The sequence below is a fragment of the Schistocerca serialis genome, chromosome 5, assembly GCF_023864345.2.
Source record: "Schistocerca serialis cubense isolate TAMUIC-IGC-003099 chromosome 5, iqSchSeri2.2, whole genome shotgun sequence".
Taxonomy (NCBI): Eukaryota; Metazoa; Arthropoda; class Insecta; order Orthoptera; family Acrididae; genus Schistocerca; species Schistocerca serialis.
In genome coordinates, this window is record NC_064642.1 from 246,514,867 (window position 1) to 246,539,432 (window position 24,566).

The 24,566-nt window shown below is 39.6% G+C and overlaps 2 protein-coding genes across 3 annotated transcripts in view; one reads left to right on the top strand and one right to left on the bottom strand.

Moving 5' to 3' along the window:
• The first annotated feature begins 1,504 nt into the window (after nt 1-1,504).
• LOC126480780 (mitochondrial DNA helicase) overlaps nt 1,505-24,566 on the top strand; it is a 177,642-nt gene continuing 154,580 nt past the window's right edge. The window contains exon 1 of the mRNA XM_050104087.1: nt 1,505-1,612. The gene's annotated coding sequence lies outside the window, so the exon portion shown is untranslated. The remainder of the gene's footprint in view (nt 1,613-24,566) is intronic.
• The window catches only part of LOC126480781 (serine/threonine-protein kinase Nek2-like), a 65,730-nt gene continuing 61,820 nt past the window's right edge, over nt 20,657-24,566 (bottom strand). For both annotated transcript variants that reach the window (XM_050104088.1, XM_050104089.1), the window contains one exon: nt 20,657-22,149. In XM_050104088.1, coding sequence (XP_049960045.1) covers nt 21,087-22,149 — 1,063 coding nt within the window. In that variant the 3' untranslated portion in view covers nt 20,657-21,086. The remainder of the gene's footprint in view (nt 22,150-24,566) is intronic.

Genomic DNA, 24,566 nt, shown 5'->3' on the forward strand with positions numbered 1-24,566 from the left:
CAAATACCTTCGCCTGTGAAATTTTTCCTAGCGATTCTTTCAGTGTTCTTACAGCAAGGCTGCTTTCATTTTTATAGACATCGTTTCCCCCTCCGATTATGACACAGTTGACGTCGCTTTTCACGGAACTTTCACAGTTTTTCAGCACTTCTCGTAGAGGAGCACCAGGTTTCGAAATTCCAATCACTTTATATTCGGATTGCATATCAGACATGATTGTAGCCAGTCCCTTGCCATGACTCGTCGATAATATGTATATTTCTTCCTTCTTCTTCTCTGTTTCCTTTTTTGTCTCGTGTTCAGTTTTATTACAAGTTGCTCTCACACGATTTTTTCGTTTAATAGTATTTGATGGTAACGTGTTTCTGCTGGCACTTTTTTGTTCAACAGATCTTTCCGAGCAGTTACCTGTTACACTGAGATTTTTTGTCCGTGATTCTGAGCTGTCTGCACTTAGAACATCGTATTTATTCATTAGTGGAACACGAAAAACATTGGTATTTAAGACAGGTCGAGAGATTTTCTTAGGCCTAGTATATACACACTCTCGTTTGCCTGTTTGCGTATCTGTGGGAAGGTCCATATAGTCGATCAAACTTTTCAGCATTTCTGCATATTGTCTAGCTTTACTTAAGTCACTTTGCAGTTCTTCCCTCACACTTATTTCGAGTCCAGCGTTGCACATTTCAAATGCAGTTTCAAGACCGTTGCACTCAGTTCCACAGTCACATGTAGGCCTATGTTGACCGAGGTTTGCTTCCACGAAACAACAAGAATGATACCATTTATGCGCCACTACACATATTTTAACACCTTTTATCACTTTTTTTGCACATAGCATACAATTCACTGACGGTAATTTACCGATATTCACGGAGCGATTTGCCACTACATTCATATACGCCGCCATGCTCACATATCACTGCTGGCGCAACAGACCCATATTTAACGTTCGTTTGCTCTAGAATATAACAGCGATAGGTGCCGGGTAGGAGTCCTGGGAAGGAAAAAATTAATGTTTCGTCTCGTCATTTCGGTTAAAACATCTAGCTACTGCCGCGAAAATCCGATATGTCACATTTGACTGTGCTTCGATAGCAATCCGATTAGGTTCTGGGTTCGAATCCGTGTCCAACACAAAGCTTTACCTCACGGCATTTCAAGTAAGTTACTTGTGAAGAAGCAATATTTAACATCTCCCGTAGTTCGTTAACAGGGACAATGGATGATGGGTAGGAATTCGCGTCTGTTAAACATGTTTGCGTTATGCAATTTAAATTTGATATTTGCTAACTGATACTGTCTAAAATCGAGGTATATCACTCTCTGTATGCTTAATCAGGAATGACTGTTAGTTTCCGTCAGTAACGAAATCTTTGCTTAGTCTGCATGAGCTGGGTTTGAATCCATATGCGGAACAAGACGGTTCGTCGTGTCATTTGAAGTTCATACATATTCTCAACTAGCTGCTCGTGAATAACTTAAATTTTTAATGTCATTTTGTGTTAAATAATAAGTACGGTATGTTACTTTGAAGAGGAAATCATGAATACGACGAACTTACTACGTGCATTACCAATCTGACGTAATAATGAGAGTGGTATCATTTCAGGTATGTCATTTATTGTAATAAATGTGAGCTTACAAGCCTTAAGGACAGTCTTATCTGTGATAAGACATATTACATTGCATCGGAAACTTAGTGCAACTCCACCGAGGGCTCTCTGGAGTAGGGTGGAGATAGCAATGTGAAAGTTGCGAGCTGTCGAAGACGATCTTCATATTCCTAATGCGATTAGGACATCGTATACTCTTGACGACGTTTAGCACCTGTGCGGTCAGTCAACCAATTTCAGAATTCATGTTGAGTAATCCTGCTAATTTCCCATAATATTGTCTTTTTATATTGATGAGTAATATGGATAGTCGTCACATTCATGTGCCGTCTACAACGCAAATTTAATGTTACTATCCCAGGAACTAACCTGCAATACGTTTTGTATTTCATAATCGGAACTATCTGCATTAACCGTCATCAGAGCAATGTCAGGGAACAGAATGCAGCAGTGCCTTGGTACCTACTTGGGGACCTGCTTGAGTCGTGTTCTAAGGAAAGGGTAGTTGCTGGTTCACATTATATTACACTAGCGAGAAGTACCGACTTTTCCTTTTCTCTGCAAACATCCCGAACTATATTCAGTAACTAAATGCTAAGAATATATTTGCGTTGTGCCAACTCAAAGATCAATAGATATGGATATAGATATAGATTTTTATATTTAAAGCCATTCCCGTTCTGCGTTGGAATAAACATCATTCATTATTTGATTGTTCTTGTTACGATTGTTATTGTCATTCTCTCACTTGCAAGAGTTTTCACATTCCTATTTGGTGTCGATGCACATGAAGAGTGGCTATGAAAGAAGGGAATACTGAATGTTACGTCATGCAGAATACACTCATTTACTTCTGCTCCTCGTGATCAACGCTGCAGAAGTGAGATACATAAAGTTGACAGTGTGAGGACAGACATGCTGGCACAACTCTGCAACTACACAGTGTTACCAGATAAAATGGTGCTGCGGAATCGAAAGTGTAGTACGGACTTTGCCACAGTAGCAGACAGCTGCTAATTTCGGACCATGACCGTGGATTACACTACGGTCAGTGCTGGTTAGAGTGTTGCAACTGTAAATGGAAGGCTTTGTTTGACAGTCTTGTGCTGGTGCTGTCTGAATAAATTATGCCATTGGATAAAAAGCGGTTTAGTTTTGAGATCTAACCCACAAGGGGAGAAGGCACAGTGGTCTGCTTCAGGAATTCCAAGCAATAAAACACAAAAAGCAACCCAGGAAGGGTTCGAACAGCTACTTTCGTGCAGAGACATGCATTTGGAATCCGTTCATCGTTACGGGGTCAAACAAGAGGGTAACATTACTGAAACAATGATCAGGCTACTTAGTATATAAGAGAGCATACAGATTTCAAGGAGGAAACGTATGAAGACGCAGACTTCCTCGTTATCAATATGTGCGGCATATCTTTCGTGTTAACGAAAGTAATATCCCGCTTTAACTGTTCGTACGTCTCAAATGAAATGAATGCCATGAGGAATCGAATATTTGTTGACCGCGTCTCTCCTTGCTTCCATCCGTACCAACATATTTCTTCATTCTCGTGGTAATCATGACATTCTTTTTGTATGCTGCAAAAGATTGCACGTGGACAAATTCGACATCGAGGTGCAAAGCGTTTGGTATCTTACATTATATTCAATTCGAATAAGCTTCAGATGTATTTTTACTTACTTGAACGTTACGGAAAATTATCTCACATGCTTTATGTTGAATGAGAAACATTGAATGACCGGTTTTGCTTTCCCTACGTTGAAATGATATAATGTCGGCGTCAACAGCCTTCTTCCAGGCCGGAAGCTGAAACTTGTATCATTCTGGATTAATGATAATTGAATGTCTCAAATGTAGACATAGCCCACAAGGCGACGTCAGAAACCATCAGGGGAGAACGCCGCATAAAAACCAAACGTGCGCGCGCGTCTCCACTCTGAAGGACCGTATCGGAGAATCACGGCAAGCATTTCGCTGAAGAGCTGCCTCGTAAGAGAACCGAGAAATGGCAGCGTCGTAGCAAATATTTGTCAACACTCTGATAGTGCATTTACTTCCGGGTGTAGGCTGGCGTTACCTCGCTAAATTCACTTGACATTCGTTTTCCACATTGAAGACTCGTACGATAGAATCCACTGTAAGATGACACACTTAGAAAGTATAATTAATTTCTGGACTCCAAGAACGGCGTTCTTCACATAAGTAACACCTGTTTGTGTGTTTTAAGGTTGCGTTTTGAGGCTCAGGCAACATCGCAGTGACTATAGTCCGTCTGTGGTCGCCAGTGTGTCGTTAGCTCAGAGGTTATTCGTCATATTGTGGCTTTTCTAACGCGGGACATTCTGAATCGGAATACTCCCCTTTCATTATTAGTTTCGGGACGTGACTATTTTCCTCGGACAAAGACCAATGCTGTGAATTGGATTCGCGGACATGCCATTCACTACCTAGTTGGACAAACTGTAGACTCTGTACTCGATTTTTGGACATACCTCAACGACCGTCATTATGTCGTTGTCCGCCACCCAAAATACAGACAATTTTTCTCGAACTTCCTTGGGAGTGCTTTCCACGACCCGCCTCGCAGCTGGAATGTGTTAAGCCAAGAGTGAAGAAGGTTTCCAGTTTGAACCAATGAACATTTCTGAACTACTGAACGGAACACACCAATTTCGAGAAGACGTGACTCAACATATTACCAGCGGGGCGCAGAAGGCATCTGATCAATTACACAACAAAAATAAACAAAACAAAAATCAAAATAAAAATAAAATTCAGAAAAAGGAAGATTTTGTTTGGTTTGTAATGATAGCCCTAACCTTGAATTCCCATATTTCTCCTGGTATATAGGCAGCTCTTGGGGTAGGTTTAGTCAGGAGCCAACGCCTGAAGTGGACCAGATTTTTTTTTTTTTTTTTGTTATAGGATGAAAAGTGGCGGTGGCACTTAGTTTCTTTTCTTATTGTCATTTTCCTAAGGGGCTTTAAAATAAGAGAGAAGAAAAGGGGTAATCGCCAAAAAAAGTAAAAGAAAAAAAGCAAAATTAAAAAAAAGGGGTTCCCTTGTGCGTTGCGGTGGTCGTACTGTATGGCATAGCAGTTCCAATCTCGGTGGAAGCCGCTGACTACAACCTTTTATTTTCCATTTTAATTAATGGAGTTGCAAACGGCTAGTAAAAATTCTTTATACGAAATCTGAAGAATGCCTTTAAACATCAATCTTCGTCCGATTCGACTTAGTAAATTAAGTTAATATCATGGATGTCTGCTTTGCAAATGCCAAGGTGATTCACTGTAAAATAGATCCTGAAAAGATTCAAAGCGACTGTCAACGATATAAATTTGAGTTTTGTTCGTCATATAGGTCTAAAATGTCAGAAGGTTGTATATGAAGTGCACATGTTGATTAATATAGTTCCCCTCTTCTAAATTTTTGCAATAGCATTTCTAACACCGGCGTTAGCAATTCCTTTCCGTTCTCTGAAACCTCCAAAACGACAAATTTTTCTGGTCTAAATCTGATGACCTTAACTATCACTTCCGATCAACATTAAATACTTCATGAACCCATACATGGAACTCCAAATGTGCAGTGTTCCTGCACTGCTACAGAGCATGCATTGCAAGGTATTCACACAGTTTATCGCATAGAATTACCATAAGGAATGAAACAAGAACTGTAATACACTTTACACCACAGACGCTCACCCCGGCTTGACGAAAACATCCGAACATTGACCAAAAGTTGTACAAATAATTGAGTTTGAAAGGAAAAGAAACGAGGTATGAAGCATTTATAAATTCATCGAATGTAGCGAGGTGGTTTAATTTCGTCCCAGTCTATAAAATTAATTTCGGGCCATACTCAGCTCTCGCCGATTAATGTAATATAATACCCGCCTACTAATCAGGGCGTCTGTCTCCGTTGCTTTTGAGCATGAATGGAAATCGTAGAAATTTTCTGTGGAGCAACATTTAATAATAAAGCGTTTTAAATCATCAAAAGCGATGAGCGGGAGCAGGCGCTTTCGATAAAGAACGGGGGAGTGCAGCGCCGCTGCTGTCGCCACGGCCGCTGCCGGTAGCCAGCAAATGGATCCCGGAGCTTTGCCGCATACGGCGTCCAGAGGAGGACAGTCTGCAGGAAATCGTTACTGGATAAAATTTTGATATCGGTGTGTCAGAAAGCGAAATAGATTGAATCTGCGCTACCATTACATTCACGTCTTCAGCATTCAGACAGAAGAGGCTATAAAAATATTTTATGCCAGCTGCTCTCGATCCACTGACATTACAAACAGAAACAACGCACGCTACCGCTAGACCACAGGCGTAATCAGCCTAGTGTTTCTCTATCATGGGACAAGGTTTCCTCCAGGAAGTGCCGCATTCTGCAGTGTTGCCAGATTGTGCAGATAAGCGGACTTAGAGAATTAGCGAGTTGGCCAGTTTTATTGTCCCATGTCGCGATCGGCATATACTGTTACATTATATTATGTAATATGAATAATATTTGTTTAATAAACAGGGATTGATAAGTGTCATTAAGAAACTGTTTTCTTCTTCTTCTTCTTCTTCTTCTAGGAGTAAGAACAGCAATAAATCCCTATCTCTCATAATGTGCGTCTACTTCCATGGACTGTTCATGACTGAGATGCAAGCTACTCGCACGTGCTGCACTCAGGCAGTGTGCTCAAGTAAAATACAGTGATTTAACTTTTGTTTTCTCCATACAGCATGGAGGCACGGCTTTCTTTCCAACTTTAAAATCAATTTTGATGTTTGCTACAATGAGTACATAGAAATATTTAACTTGAAATGAACCAAATATAACACAGCATGTGACCACAGTTTTCAATGCAAACCCTTCAAATTTTATGCTACATATTACTTGGAAATTAAGGACCACAGTAATTATGGCCATTACTGAAAAAATACACACATCATCATCAAGCTGTGATATGAAAGTATAAGATATGAAAGAAATCAATTTCGTGTGTCATTTAGTTTCTTCAGAGAGATTGTGAAGAAAATTTGCAAATCTGAAACAGGTCATTTTTAATTTTTTGAAGGAAAAAATAGAACATCTAACAAAAACTACCCAAGGAGTTAATGTAGCTTTGTTCCAGTTACATAGAGTACTTCTTACAGTTCAGTGTGACTTTACTGTTTAAAGCAAGAAAATCTGAAGACTAATTTTTCTCATTTATTGCTATCAGCTGCTTTGTGAGAACCACTCATTACATTCCCGTACGGCCTTTTCTCTTACTGCTGCTCATTATAATGATGGAAAACCTAAAAGTATTAACACATATTTCTAGCTTTTACAGTACATCAAACAACTGTTTATTTATAGGTAAGCCCATCAGCTAACATGCACAATTAATAAAATAAGCAAAACCAATCCATTCGCCTTTGAATTTGAAAGCAGCTGTTAACTCGGTCTCAATATGCCCAACTTCATGCATGCACACTAAATTTTGGAGCAAGGATTTCAGCGAAGTTTCCTATCTGTATATTCCCAATTCTGCGCAGCAGCTGCAAACACCTCCTCCAACACTCTCAGTGGCAGAAGTAGCAGTGGGCAAACGGAACCCATACTGCCAAATTTGAATGTGCTAAGCATGATTTTAACTTGCATTTAATGTAACTGGGACTCCGACTTCCAAAAATGGATGTACTATCCAGGAATATGAGGCAATGAGGAACATACTACTGTGATTCCACTGTAGATGTGAAAGACGGGTAAGACAGTGAAGGTGGACAAGTTTCTCCACTCAGAAAGCAGCTAGAGGCTCTCAGGACATACGCGATGGGAGACCCACCCTCTGCATCTGACTGGTGTCTCATAATCCTCCATTACCACAAGAAAACTAACAATGCTGACAAGTTGGTAAAATCTCAGAAAAGAAAACAAATGATAATGAGACAGTAAACCAATGACAGATGTAAAAGAATAAGAAGAATTAAAAAGGATGAGAAGGGCAGTAGCCTGGCTGGACCAGCACCAATGAAGGGCATCTGTGGACCTCAGGGTTGAAGGAGGCTCATCTCCAATTCCTCGAGTGACTGACGAGGCCAATATGCCTTACCTCACAGAGAGAGTGAGAAACTACCTTCACGAATAAAATGTAAAACCAAATCACCCGCCTTGGTGTCGTCTCATCGCACCAGAGGCACCATTTCAACAAGTTTAAGGCTTTACCTTAAGGTGACCAAATTGGCTCAGTGCAGTAGGATGTGGGTCACCTTCAGACAGGCACCACGCCAACTGGGAGTGGATATTCATCTCAGAATCTGGCCATGGGTCAGCCAAGTGTGAAGTCGATAGAATAGTAGTTTCTCTGCCAGAAGCACGAAGGGAAGACGGCCATGTGGACGTGATTCCATTTATTGCTCGCAGTTTGTTAGGAGAAACCAGAAGTTTTCCAAGCTTCCAGTTAATGGTGTGGAGTCAACCAAAGGTCTGGTTCCAGTACCTCTATCTCCAAAGATGGCTTCCTGGTAGCCAACGTGGCCAACTGGTAAGCAAGTTCACTCCCTGGGATCCCAATGTGACCTGGGGTCCAGACAGGGACGGCTGACCGACCTGCTTGATGGAGGTCAGTAAGGAGGTTCTGATAGTCATGATCAATGGTCAATAGCCTGAAAATGGCCAATAGCCTGAAAATTTGTCAGGGAGTCACTGCCCATTAAGAACATCTTGCTGGTGCAAGAATGAACATAACTGAGGGCTTAAGTGGTGGCCAATTCTACAGTGAATACACTGCATCCTTTTGACAGAGTGTGTAGATCCTTGCACCCTGCATGTATGTAGGCAAAACCAATTCATCCGTTGACTGTAGAGCCATCAGTGTTACCACTTCCAAACCCAGAAATGCATCAAGGACAGCCAGGAACAGGCAGCAAAAAACCATCAACAGTGTCTTTCGGCTTAAAGGACAGGCTGAGACAGAGCCAAGAACCAGGTACATACATGACTGCTCCCTGACAAGAAGTGGCAATGAGGGAAGTCACAGGTCAGAGCAGAGACACTGTGTGCAAACTGTGATCATGACTCCAGCACTGAGCCTCTTTTGTGGGAGGTGGATCTCCCTACTAGCAAAAAGGTTATGTTAGTTCAAATGTTGACAGGGGGCAGCGAACGTGTATTGCGTAGTTGATAGTTGAACAGCAGCTGTTGGTGCTTGATCTGTAGTGGACGCTGTTCACATCGCTGGTCTGAAAGGCGCCTGTTGCAAGTCGGATGACACAATGGTGAATCAGGCCCAGCATCCGCAATGCTGAGCATTTACTAGGCTCCTGCAATCAAGATGGGACAGAATCGGAGCTTTGTGAGGCACCAAAAGTGTAGAACAGTAACTGAGAAAGCAAAGAGCACTGAGGTGTGACCAACATGTTTACTTAAGTTGGTGAAGATGGGAAAGCAAACTTTCTGACAGATTAAAACTATGTGTCAGAACAAGCCTCAAACTAGGACCTTTGCCAGTTGCTAGCAAATGCTCTACTGACTGAGTTACCCAAGCTCAACTCACGATCTGTCCTCACAGCATTACATCTGCCAGTACCTCATCTCCTACCTTCCAAACTTCATGGAACCTCTCCTGCGAAACTTGCAAGACTAACACTTCTCGGAGAAAGGATATTGTGAGGAATGGTGTAGCCACACCTTGGGGTTGTTTACACAATGCCTTCGCAATATCCTTTCTTTCATAAGTGCATCCTTGGCCAATTTTAAGTGATCTTGTATTTTCAAAGTCAGTTTGTAGATTACTGAAATCTTCGATTTTTTCAAGATTTTTCCCAAGCGGTCAGTAATGTCCTTAATGAAAGGTAGGAAAACTCTTAGTTTCACAAGCGCTCACGCATCATTATGATTTCTGCATGGTGGTCTTAGCGATTTTTTTTACCTCAGCGGACGAATAACCATTCTTGAGCAATGCACTGATTGATGTGATGTTTTAATTCTGCATCAAGCAGCTCTGGTTTGCGGATGTTCCATGCTCTATCCATCAATATTTTTATGATGTCTCTTTTTTGTTGTGGGTGGTGGTTTAAATCCTGAGGCAGGTAATGGTCTGTGTGTATGGGTTTTCGGCAAACCATGTGGCCTAAGCTACCATCTTCTTTCTCAAAAACTAGCTCATCCAGAAAATTTAATTTTCCACCTGACTACTCCTCATGCTAAACTGAACCTTCATACTGATTCTGTTGAGATGTTTTTACCGGATGTGCTAGTTTTTAAGAAAGAAGATAGCAGCTTAGGTCACATGGTTTACCGAAAACCCATGCATACAGGTTATCACCTACGTGGGATTTAAACCACCACCCACAAAAAAAGTGAGGCATCACAAAAGATGTTGGCAGACAGAGCAATGAACATCTGCGAATCAGAGGTGCTTGATACAGAATTACAACATCTCATCAATGCACTGCTCAAAAATGGTTATTGTCCATGGAGGTAAAAAGAGCATTAAGACCATTGTGCAGAAATCATCATGATGCAAGAGTGCCTACGAAAGTTTTCCTGCCTTTCATTAAGGATGAAAGTGACCAAATAGGAAAAATCTTGAGAAAAACAGAACACCGCAGTAATGTAAAAACCCATGCGGCAGATACGAGATCATCTAAAATTGGCCAAGGATGCTCGTCAATCCCTGAAAAAAAGCAAGAATTTATGGGATTCTGTGTCGTCGTGGGAATGCATACATGGATATTACAAAAAGAATAGTCAAAAACCAGCTAGAAGGGCACAAGGGCAATTGCAGAAGAGGGAAAGTTGACAGATCAGCTGTTATGGAATATTCTTTCTAGCCAGGAGACCACCCCATTCATCCTGGTACGACTCGAGTACTGGCAGCCATAAGCAGATACCATGAAACGCTATATGGTAGGCTACTGTGATTGTAAAACACCCCACGAATTTCAGTAGGAAGGAGTAGCGGGTGAAATTGAACAAGATTTGGATTCCTGTGCTGAAGATGATGTGTACCAGTCTTCTACCATGGGGTGATAGCAACAGTGGATGACAGCAGTCGACAACAGCCAACTGTGCTCAGGTATTCAAAACACTGTGCGGAAGGACATGTAAAGGAATTCTGATACAGTAAGTAGTGAGCCCTGGTGTGAATTGGACACTCAAAGAAGTTACAATCACCCTTGAAAATGGATCCGCAGATGAGGATGAAACATTGGGTTTCAATGTGAAATCCATTCGACCAGGGGATAATAGCCCAGAACATTTTATTAATTGGATCATTAACATTTTGTACTTATATTTTTTCTAGACCTTGAATTAATTTCACAAATATGTTAAATTTCTGACGCGTTCATGGCATGTGTATAAGATTTCAGTTTTGTCACTGTAAGGGTCTACGGATTGCGCGCAGCCATAACACGCACTTGCCAGCCGACCTGTCTAGAATGCTGGCAATTTGCTTTGTCAGTAGACACACGTCCGGCCGCACTGCGACGCAGAGTATGCCACTGGCCGCCGTCCGCAGCATTAACTAGCGTGACCTCGGGCGCGAATATGTCTCTTTTCTTAGCTCACCATGGAGCCTTTCGATACGACCGTAATTAGCCGCTGTTAGGATGTCAGACATAGTGATGATGGGTGCACATAGTAAGCATGTTTTATAATCTGCCTTTGTTAATAAAACTGTATAAACTTACTTCTTGTGTTCACGTATTGCTGTACCTCAAGGACCCACCGCTTACAAATCCTGACAAATATTTCGCCTAATTACCGTCCGGGGCAACAACACAAACAAACACCCTTATAGAAGTGGTGACAGCATGGGGATGATTATTGAAAATCTACAGTCCTGAAGAGGTGCAGCAATATGTGAACTTCTGAGCAGCAGCAACAGCAGCATGAACACCTTTCGACTACGCAGGGACATCCAACGCTGGAATTCAGGTTGGTCTACTCCAGTGTGGCTAGAATACGAAAGGCAGTGATGGATTTTTATTTTACATTTCTGTGACTCATTGGCATTAAATTAGATGAAGTGTCGCAGTCCAGTCAGTGTAATGTCGTCGATCTACAAACTGTTATTATCGAACTGCAAGAAGAGATTCGGCAGTTAAAAGCAGAAAGAAGCGAGCGTAACATTCCAAAAGACTTGGCAAATGATAGTTCATGCAGTACAGGTACAACTACAACAAAGATTTTTTCATTATTGCCATCATTACTAGTGTTTAGCGGGAAACCCGAAGATGATGCGAAGGTGTTTTATCGTAAACTTGAAGGTGCTGCCCTGTTAGGATCATGGACAGATTCCGATAAGCTAGTGGTTGCCAAATTAAGAATTCAGGGAGCAGCACAAGATTTCATTAGTGTGGAGCCTACTTGCATGAAAACAGAAGATTACAATGAGTTTAGAATGTTTGTTGTTCAGAGATTTAAATGTAAAAACGGGATCAGGTTACAGAGAGCAGTTTTACAGTTTTCGAATGCGACGAGATGAATCTATCGAGCAGTTTGCAGACAGAATTCAAAACATCAACGTTCAAACGTACAAGTTAGTAGAAGATGAAAATGAAAACCGCATTCAGTTGTTCGAAGCCGACTAGAAAGCCTCGGACACATTCATTCATGGGTTGCACGGAGAGGAAGTAAGCAAAGCTGTTTGATTGGCGCGATGTAATACGTTTCAGGAAGCAGCAGAATCAGCTGTTTGTTTCACTGAAGCACTAAGACGACCAAATGAGATGCAGAAACAAGAATGCAGAGTTTTCAACACAACAGTACAATGCTACAGATGAAATAAGCTGGGTCACTAGTGTAAGGTTTGTAAAGAGAATTGAATCTGCTATCATTGCAGGATGCAGGGTCATGTTTCGAGAAATTGTTGCAACAAGAAGGTAATGTGAACAACAGACAATCTGCCAGATCTTTATAAATGAGTACGGGGACGTAGGGGCCACCACTCCGTATGCCCCTTGCCAGAGACAGTGATTCCTGTTAGTTCCAGCAAAAATGACTTCATGATAGGTGCTGTATATCGTGGGAGAAACATCAAACTACTTATTGACACAGGAGCACAGACCTCATTAATGTGGTGTCACATAGATAAACGAGATAAATTGAAACAGCCGCTATTAAAAGTGCGAGGGTTAAACAGAGGAAAGCCATGTAACTATGGAGAAGTTGACATAGAATTAATTCTTGGCCAAGGCCAAGATGAAGGTGAAAATAAAAATAAATACACAGCAATGGCGCAAGTAGTTTCAAATAACGAAATGCATTACGACGGTGTACTTGTATTTGATTTCTTGTCCACTAACAAGGCAGAGATATTTGTCGCAGAAAGAAAGATCAGACTAGGCCATAGCAACTACAACCTAGGAAACCGTTCTTCAGATCGTACTCAAAGGAGCAGCAATACTGACGTCTTGGGAATGGACCACCCAAATGATGCATCAGTTCAAACAGTCCGAGTTGATGTTCAAATTGATCAGCCTCAGCAAATTCCCAAGGGAGCAGGAAAGACAATCTACGTTGAAGTTAAGTCACCTCGATGAAAGGAAGGAACTTTATTATTAATTGAGCGATCCGAAAAAAGTGAGTTACTGGAGACAATGAATTGTTATGTTGCTAGAAGTGTAGGTTTCGCTACAATGGTGAGACAGAATGTCGGAAAAGCCCCAGTTACAATAACGAATATGAGCAATGAGGATGTTGTTTTGCCACGAGGAACAAAAGTTGCTGAAGTGTCGAGCGTAAGTAACAGTAACACAATACAGATTCCAGATGAGGTAACAAATGCTGCAGTTATAAACACAGATTTTCATAACAGTACCCCAAAATTACGAGTAGGCGAAGTTAATAATGAACTGAAGCACAAGATTTGGAAGAAGATAGAACATTTGATAGCTGATGAACAGAAGATGTTAGCGCCTTTTTTGTTGAGTATGCAGATTTATTCTGAGAATGTGCAAATTTACCAGTCACTCATTTAGTTCCGCATTGTATTCATACAGGGAATGCAGCCCCAATCACAGAGAAACCTTACCAAATACCATTCAGTCAAAGAGAGTTGGTAGAAGACATGGTTAAAGAACAATTATAAGCCAGAGTTATAAAACAAAGAGATCCTTCAGACCCACCATGGTGTTCGCCTGTTGTAATTGTAACGAAGAAATCAATTTCTGTTGAACCACAGTTCCGTTTTTGTGTTGATTATCGATCTTTGAATGCTGTGACCACACCCGAGATTTAACCCTTACCAAATTTAGTGGAAACCTTGGATTACTTGAGAAGATGTCGAACTTTTTCAGTATGTGATTTAACAAGTGGTTATCACCAGTTAACAGTACATCCAAATGATCAAGCAATAACTTCATTTGTAACAGCAACAAGAGTATACAAGTATCTTCATATGCTGTTTGGACTTCGTAATGCTCCAGCTACATTTCAATGCCTGATGGATTCAGTTTTACAAGAGCTCTCCCCAACACAAGTACTTGTTTACCTTGATGGCGTAATAATTTTTGGTGAAAACATGAAGCAGCATACTGAGAGACTACAAGCAGTTTTTGAGTGTATAAGAAGTGCAAACCTGTCTTTATCAATAGAGAAATGTCATTTTGCACAGAGTAAAGTTAACTATCTTGGTCATGTTATAGCCAGTGAAGGTGTTCGACCTGATCTGAAATTAATTGAAGATGTAAAGAAACTTCCTGAACAACAGAATTTGAAATAACTACAATCATTCTTGGGATTGTCAAATTTCTGCAGATGATTTATAGCCGGTTACGACAATATAGCACGCCCAATGACACAGCTACTGAAGAAAGGAGCCACATTTAATTGGTCAATAGAATGCAAAAAGGCAATGGAAGACTTAAAACTGCTCTAACCACAGCCCCAGTGTTAGCCTATCCAGATTTCAGTAAACCTTTTATTCTTTCAAAAGCTACATCAAATATTGCCATAGGTGCAATCTTGGCTCAAGAAGTTGATGGCCAATCTCATTTGCTTCCAGACAATTAAATAAAGCAGAATGTAATGATACTACTACTGAGAAGGAGCTTTGTACTTTGGTTTTTGCTATAACACATAACAGATATTTCTCAACTGGAAAAAATTTACAGTTATTACAGAGTATGCCGCACTTAAATGGTTATTGAACTTAAAGGATCCAAGTTCCAGATTAACAAGATGGGCATTAAGACTGAGTGAGTACCAATTTAAGGTTATTCACCGACCTGGTAAACAACATGTGAATGCTGATGCAATGAGTCGAAAAGTCAATGTTTGTGTTACAATAAGTCGAGAAGAAGAGTTAAAAGCAGCTCAAGAAGAATATCCACAATGCAAATTATGTAAAAATGATCAACGTTTTGTTGAAATAGATGGATTACTGTACAAAATCACTAGTAAAGGAAACCGGCTAGTTATTCCAGAAAGCACGAAAGAGCAATACAATTCTTTATTATCAGGACATTCTGGTAAAAAAGCAACAAACATTAAAATAGCTCAAATGTTTCGGTGGCCAAGCCACTAAACTGACATTTTCGAGTTTGTTTCACAATGTGAGTCCTGTAACAGACAGAATAATGTGGGAAAAAGTAGAGCAACATTGCAAGAACTGCCAGAGACAAGCGAACCATTTCGACAAGTAGGAATAGATGTCATAGGACCATTGCCTACGACTAAAGACGGAAACAAATACATATTGACAATGTTAGATCATTTCTCTAGATACCTTCTCATGATACCAATACTTGATCAGAGCACTGAGACTATAGCTAAAGTTTTGGTAAAATAATGGATTCTTAAGTTTGGATCACCATTAAGTATAATTAGCGATCAAGGAAGAATTTTATGAGTAAATTACTTAAACAGACTTGTAAGCTCATGCAAATAATTCAATTAAGGACTACACCAGCACACTCTGAAGGAAATGGAAGAGTCAAGAGTGTCCACAGAACAATTATTAAAATAGTTAGCCACAAGACAACACGACCGCCAAGCAGCAGTGCCACAGTATTGAGTTGGAGATCTTGTATATCTGAGCAATGTGGTGTTGAAGAAAAGTCAAGTCAAAGAGTTTAAGATGTTTTGGAAAGGACCTTATCCATTCTTGGAGGTGTTGTCGCCAGTCACTCTTAAGCTCCAACTGCCCTTTTGTTCGATTGTCGTTCATGTCAATCATGTAAAGCCATTTCTGGGTAGATTTCCTGTAGTATTGCAAGACGACGAGGACCGACGGAGAGGCAGACCCGGTGTTCTCAAACCCAGGAAGCGAGAATCACGAGGTCACAGTCCAGACTTCGAGGCCGAGGCAGCGCCACGTTCCGAGCAATCCTGTTCCAGACACCCCTACAATCTGTGTAAACATGTGCAGTGTGTGAGTGCAATGCGTGTGTTTATTTCAGCCATGAGCTTATGTGAATGTGTTGTGAAAATTTAGTATTGAAGCTACTGCATGAGTGGACCAGTGAAAATATATCTTTTATTCCACAGGTTACCACAAGAAACTCATTTGTTTTATGTTTGTTGTTAACTCTAGTATTTAGAACTAATTAACCATGTTACTTTTTATTGTAAAGTTTGCTATGATAGCGTATTCTACTAATGCTGTAGTAATAGTACCACAGAGTACAGGTGTTTTGTTTGAACCACGATCAGACATAGTAGTTTCAACAACTAATGCAAAACTTGTCCTCAAGTACAATCTGAGTAAAATCCAGCAACAGTTCACTTCTGTAAAGAAGCAAATTGATCTAATTTGTTCTGTTAATGGTAATGATACAATTTTGGAAATGGGTACATCTTGGTATAATAACTGGATCACAGCCAAAATGCAGGTAGAGTCTACATTTGCAAATTATGAAGAAGAGATTTACTGTTTTTTAAAACTTTTGCCACACAACTTTAATTAGGTGTAAACATGACTGGTTTGTTTTTGGTGGGAGTATCCTTCGTACTGTATTTGGTACTTTAACTAGTAGAGATCTACTGGAAGTTAAAGGCAAAATATTAGCTCTTGAACAACAGTCCGGTACAGATTCAACTAACCTCTCTAATGAAATGATCGTATTAAAGAATATGCAAAGAACCATCACTAACCACAGTTTTAATTGAACAGACTGTAAAGCAATTTATTTCACATTTCCACTTAATCCACAATGAAACGAATGCAAATATCCAAGAACTGTTCCAAGGATTAAATGCTGTGAGTACACACTTAGATTTAAAAACTCTTTTGTTATGGATTACTGATAGTTTATCAAATGCTAGAATTGATGCCCTTAACTTAAGAACAGCCTTAGAAAGTAGTACAAATGATTGTTTGAGCAGTGTACTACTACATCCAGAACAATTTTTACACATCCTACCATCAGTTGAATGAAAGCTAGATGCAACATATACTATGATTTACCCTGTTAACACAATTTATATGCTTACTATAAGTTAACCACCACACACTCTTTAATGATTGAAGATGAATTAACTGTTATTGTTTCTATATTCATCGCTAGATCAAAGCATAATTTTGAAATGTATAAGATTTATACTTACCCTGTGAAATGGAGATAGGCAGGTATTCATGTAAAGTATGTACTGAATGATTATCTACTGATCCGCAAGGATCGAAGATATTTTGTGTCCCTAAATGAAAATGATTTGCATATGTGTAAATGTAGTCATAAGTTAATTTCCCCTGAATCAGCAGTATTCTTAGATAGTAGAGTGTACAGCTGTGAGAAAGAATTGTTTATGATTTATCCCCCAAGAGATGGTTGCCCTAGAATTTTAACGCATCTTTATCATCCATTTCTTAAACGATCTTCTGAAGGTATAATTTTCTCATTTAACTCCACCCTTGATGTCACATTTACATGTAAAAATTATGGTACACCTGAGCTACCCTTTACACTCAAGTTGAATGCCACACACTGTGATTTATCATGTGAACTATTTGATATGCCTAGTGTATTGCCAACTACATTTCATGCAACTGGACATTTGCTATTAACGAGAATGTTATCTGTTTATTACAATGATTCATACATATTAACATATGGAACGCATTCCTTTTCAAGTTTTTCTGAAGACAATAATTTAATAAGGACATCCATGAAAATGTAATCTCTTCCAATAATGAGTTAAACTTCATTAAAGCAGAAAATAGAATCACGTCCTTCGATTCATTCAGTAATGTTAATGCATACTTGGTTGTCAGTATTGTGCTTTTATTAATTTGTCCTTTGTCAACAGCATTTGTCATGTATGAAATTGTCATCCTGAAGGCATGCTCCTCTGTACTGAACGTTATTGTGTCTGCAAATGAAATACATGTTGCAATGCCTTCTCATGCCACAAATGGCAAAATACGAGGGTGAGTCAAATGAAAACCTTAAATTTGTAATAACAAATTGAAATTTCGCGCCGTTATCCTGTAAGTTGGTAAGCATGCTACAAACAGCGCGCAGAATGGCCTGTAGGTGGCAGCAGAGTGCAGATGCACACATACCATCATAGTACCAGTATAAAGATGGCCATTCCACCTGCGACTTGCACCAGGGAAGAACAGTGTTCTGTTATTCAGTTTTTGCTTCATTGATGAATGAAGGTTCAGTACTGTGATGCATGTTTGTCACAGCAGCAAGTCTACGAATGGAGTAGGAAGTTCGCAAATGGTATGACTTCAGTGGAAGATGCTCCTCGTCCAGGCCAGGCACGAGTTGTGACTCCACAGAACATTGCAGCAGTTGAAGTCATAGTGAAGGAAAACCACCAAGTGACACTGAATGAAATTGCAGCATGTTTACAGATTAGTCATGGGTCAGCACACCACATAGTGCATGATGTGCTCCAGTTTCACAAAGTGTCTGCAAGATGGGTGCCACGGCAGCTGACTCCTGAAATGAGAGAACGACATGTTGATGCTTGTGAAGAACTTCTTCGGCACTTTGAACGAGAAGGTGATGGCTTCCTTGCAAAAATCGTTACTGGGGACGAAGCATGGGTTCATTTCCACCAACTGGAAATGAAGAGAACAAGCAAGAAATGGCGCCATTCCTCATCACCAAAACCAAAGAATTTTCGAACAGGATCATCAGCAGGGAAGGTTATGCTGACTATCTTTTGGGATGAAAAAGGTGTCGTTTTGGAGCATTACATGCCTAGAGGGACCACTGTCACCAATGCACCATACACAGATCTCCTAAAAAATCATCTGCGGCATGCAATCAAATCAAAGCAATGCGGATTGCTGTCAGCAGGTGTCCTTTTGCAACATGACAATGCAAGGCCCCACACTGCCCGTACAACAGTTGCAACAACCACAAACCTGCATTTTGAGTCTCTTCCTCATCCACCATACTCACCAGACCTTGCCCCAAGTGATTTCCATTTGTTTCGACCACTCAGAGATGCAATGGGAGGAAAGAAGTTCCATTCTGATGAAGAGGTACGCCACGTGGTGCACAAGTGGTAGTGCAGACTATCAAAAGAATTTTTTTCTAGAGGAATTTATACACTTTGTAAGTGCTGGAGGACTTGCATTGAGCATGGGGGAGATTATGTTGAAAATTGATACAGCTTTGTACCACTTTTGCACAATAAATAATATTTAAAAAATATTTAAGGTTTTCATTTGACTCACCCTCGTAGATTCATAACGCCAAGGGGGTAGTTTTGAGTCACCAATGGTTGCTCTTTTTCTCTGGGGAGAGTAATGTAAGGATCTACGGATTGCGCGCAGCTGTACAGTATGTAACACGCGCTCACCAGCCGACCTGTCTGGAATGCTGACAATTTGCTTGGTCAGTAGACACGCGTCCGGCTGCACTGCAAGCACTGTACACCACTGGCCGCTATCCGCAGCGTGCAGTATTAACTAGCATGGCCTTGGGCGTGAATATGTCTCTTTTCTTAGCTCACCATGGAGCCTTTCGATACGACCGTAATTAGCTGCTGTTAGGATGTCAGACACAGTGATTATGGGTGCGCATAGTGTGCATGTTTTATAATCCGCCTTTGTTAGTAAAACTGTTTGAACTTAGTTCTTGTGTTCACGTATTGCCGTACCTCAAGGACCGACCGCTTACAAATCCTGACAAATATTTCGTCTAGTTATCATCCGGGGCAAAAACACAAACAAACCCCCTTATATCACATTTTAAGTGATAACAAAAACTTTTTCCTCTGAACAATTTCATTATGTGGTGCAACAGTGTGACAATATGTGATGGGCAACATAAACAATATCTTTGCCCTTGTTTTTATAGCTGCTGTGCATTTCGTTTTTGCCTAATTTCCAAAAAAGGAAGCTTCAGTTTCACAATCTCAGGATTCTGTAGCCACATTTAAATATCACGATTCATTTAACAGCTGGTTCCTAGTTTAAGTATGTGTAACCTATCCTCCTTCCTTCCATTTCCCCATTCAAAGAGCATGTTTTCTGTTTTGCATTCATATCCTCTCAAAATATCTTCACAAACTGACATTTCTTTTATTCTCCCTATATTTTCTGTTGTAAATTTTCTTTTTAAATTTCTCTATGAATCTATTTTTATGATATATGTTCATGTTGTGTTGAGTATTCTTTCATTTCTTCACCTTATATGTTTTCCTGGGGATTTACTATTCCTACATCTGCAGATTTGGAGATTGTCCAGTGGATACGATTTCTGTTGCACCTAGTGTTGCTATTTTTGTGATACCACAGTTGTGTGTTTGTAGTAGTAATTTGTTTGCTTGTTGGAAGTGGAAATTAGTCAGAACTAGTGTCAAGTGCTGATGTCAACATGAGTTCTCTATCTATCTAACAGTACTATTTTATCATTGCCAACAACAAGCCATGGCACATTCAGGTTAGCAGCTGTTTCTAGTACCTACAAAAGCTTTCTACAAAATGAGAGTAACAATGATTCTAATACTGAATGTTACCTGTATAATTTCTCATTAAATAGGGTATCAGTTCATTAATAATGATCCTTGGACAGATTAGTTACTGCTATATTATAAGTAGCATTTTAGGACAATTCTGAGCCAAAGAGTGTTGATTTAACAATGTGAATGTGTTTGATTTACTGTTTAGCACAGAAACTTTCTATCTGCACAGCTGACAAACATCTGATGTGACTAAATGAACCTGCTTGATTCAGTGTGTAGTACAATAAATTTTCTAACAAGCTGAAGATACATTTCAGTTCCACATTTGTAATGGTCAACAATTAAATATATTTTAATCAAGCACATCAAATTTTTTATATAAAAACAGTAAAGCATAATAATACCAATTGAAGCTCACATGTTAGATGTTAAGTATGTATGTATGTCAGTTTTCTAGGATCCCTGAGACTCAATACGAATAAAATAATTTTATTGATCAACTATCCCTATGTTAATTTGATTAGCTACAAACTAGTCAGGTACTAAGTTTTTTATGTGTGTTTAATACATGAGACCATACCACTCATTCTCCACTATAAGAATTCATCTGAAATTTACCACTGAACTGAATTTCTTGGTAAGAACATCATCCACAGGCAATTCAACTGTATTTTGAGCAGAAGACACTGTAGGATGCTTGTTTTCCTTATTTGAACAATTACCCCTCCCTGTCCGGGGAATGGTACCTGCCTTCTTCCACTGGCTGAATACATGCCTATGTGAACTGTCCACATTATTCTGGTTGATATTGTCAACATTTTGGAGAACCTGAGCAGAGGACTTTCTGTGCAATACATTTTTCTTGCTGATGCAACCAGCAGTTTCAGAATGCATATGTTCGTTAGTTTTACCAATTGCAGGCTTCTTAATGCAAAGGGTACTACTTCTGTCATAAAATGTATACTCAACAGCATCCAGTATTGGTACAGTATCAAAATGAACTCTCCTTTCATTTGGTTTTTTTATGAAACATTCTTTAGCATCTGCAATCAGTTTTGCAGAAGTTGGAAGGATACTTGTGTCACCTGTGTCTGCACTGAAAGAAGTGTCTTCATTCTTCATAGGCATATGGTACAAGTGTGGAGTTTTCTGCTTCCATGCTGTCAACTGAACATCACGATATTTATGCTGACTTTTTCCCTCAGTCATAAACCTTCCTTCAGCTGTTGTTGCTGTGTACAAATCTCTCTCTTTCTTTTGAACAGCTCGTTCTCTTTCAGCAACTGCAAACTCTTTTAACTGTAATGCTGCCTCTTTTCTTTTGAGCTCCTCCAGTTTTTTTGACAATATGTCCTGAAACTTATAGTCAAAGCCTTTTGAGAAACTGTCATTTGGTATCACCTGAACATCAGCAAGATTGGCAGCTGCAATGTTATCTTGTAGGAATACTTTAACCTTTTCAGTTGTTTCACATGGATTTTGCAGAGTTTGAAGACTTTTAGGTACAGATAACTTTGCATTAATGCAATCTTGAATGACATGGGAAAGAACAACAGGATTCTGAATTAAAACATCAACTGTTGGGCGATCACAGGGCTTAGAACTTAGCATTAGTGAAATTATGTTTTGGAGGTCTTCAGAATAGTGTGCTGGAATTCTTGGAAACCTGTAAGATTAAAATAATAACTGCATTAATAGTGCGAGAATATTAGCCAGGGTCACACATCTATTTTAACGCAGTCCAATTAAAATTATTTGATAGTTGACATCTGTCTTTTGCTGTTAGGCCATTGTCACATTGGCTGCTGGCTACCGCTCTATTATAGGTGATACAAAAACATGGTGTGGCACTTCACAAATGCTGTTAATATGTAACATGGAACAATGTTGGAAATGACTACCAGAAGTATATTGGTAATGTGAGATTCTCTGTTGACAGCTGATTTTAAGTGTCCAATGACTAAAATGCAATATATGACACATCTTGTAGCCCACAACCTTGTGATGTGCAATGTATCTGAGAAAATGATGTTCAATAATCTGTAGCAAAACTAAAATCATGATCATTTTGTTCACAATGATCAAGGCTAACCTCAATGAGCATGACAAAAAATTCAATTTCAGCGCTAAAAGTAAAATTTAATTTCTCACTAATATTGGTTTTTGAAACTGTCCTCACATTGGCTACGCCAGGTTCTGCATTACCAACCAACGAGCAGTCCTCACTGACATTTGGCTGCAGGTTATAGGTTACACAGTCAGATTCCAAACAAAAATAATAATCAATTTATTATATGTAGAAATAAAAAAAAAAAAAAAATGCTACAGTCAATGTGATTCAAACCTACAATCTTCTGAGCTTCAGGTTTATATGTTAACCATTGTGGTCTGCAACAACACTGCCTTAAATAGTTGTATTTATAACCGTAGAGATCAAGTCACAATGATGAATATCATTTATGATGAAATAAAAGTGTCTGAACCATGATTCAGGATCCAAACATATCAATAAAGAAAGCTAGGCAAAGAACTGGAAGTCAACTAACCGACTGTGGCAGTTTGGGAATGGCAAACAGTTTGGGCATGACGCTGAGCTCTCTGACTGGCGGAAACCAGCTCCAACATGTGAAGTGCCAACTATCCAGTAATTTTAATCGGATTATACACTTTAAATAATATACTTTTGAATTTTAGCTTTTTTGTATGTATTCTTAATATGGTGGTCATACAAAGATTAAATCTCAACATATCTGATTAAACAACAAGGTACTCTAGCATGCATAGTCTCTTATATTTGAACAATGGATAACAAACAACTATTAGACCTACACAAAACTGAATAAAGCATCATAATATATTAAATGGAACATAATTTCATCTTACAAATATTCATTTGGGAAACAGAACCATAGAGTCCATGTCTACTGGTTGTTCTCAGGTTATTCAGCAGTGTCGCCATAATATAACTGCATATTTACTGATCCTTAGGGTACCACAATAGTATGACTCGTTATAAATGAAGTTACCTCAATATTTATATGTAGTCATGGAAACAGAATTACTAATGAAAACAAGGAATGGAATTGAAATTTTATTTGAGAGGGTGAAAGTGATTGTTAAAGAGATTGCCCCTGCTTGCGCTCTTGATCATATCAAAATAATACTTTGCAGATACAAACTATGTAATACTCAAGTTAAGGAATGCATTTTACACGCTTAAGATAAACACTCCTGGCTGAAACTTCCTGGCAGATTAAAATTGTGTGTCAGATCGTGACTCGAACTCGAGTTCAAGTCTCAGTCCAGCACACAGTTTTAATCTGCCAGGGAGTTTCATATCAGAGCACACTCCACTGCAGAGTGCATTCTGGATACTCCTGTCAGAAAATTGTCACTCCCAAGAGACAGCAAGTTAATACCATACAATACTGCCTACAGTCATGATAATGGCCTCAGTTTAACGATGAAGACCATCCCTGAGTTCCCTCAGGTGTATTGTACCCAGCAGAAGCTGCTCATTGATGAGAGCTACCAAATTGATGGGACTTTCTTTCCTAGATTTCACCCATTGTACCCAACAGTTCCAGGCACCATTTATGGGACTAAGATCAGCTGATTTAGTGAGCTAGCTGAAGTGTAAAAGAGTATCTGATAGTTCATAAAACTAGGGATATATGCGTACAGCCATGTGAACATGACTTTTGTCATCTTGGAAGATGGCAGGATCCACATCATGACGATGGAAAAGAAAGAGCAATTTTTGTTCACAGTAATGTTGGAATAAATATTCTGGTTCATGTTTGGAGTAACCTGAATGAGTGGGACCAAACACATTATGAAAAGGAAAGTTGTCACTCACCAAAGAGCGGAGATGTTGAGTCGAAGATAGGCACAACAAAAAGACTGTCACAATTAAAGCTTTCAGTCCGTAAAGCCTTTGTCAAAAACAGACCCCCCCCCCACACACACGAGGCACAAACAACTCTCACACACGACTGCAGTCTCAAGCAACTGTAGCCACAACTGTTACAAACGTTCGCAAAAGTCACATAACCACCTCCATCCTCAATTACACCCTCTATT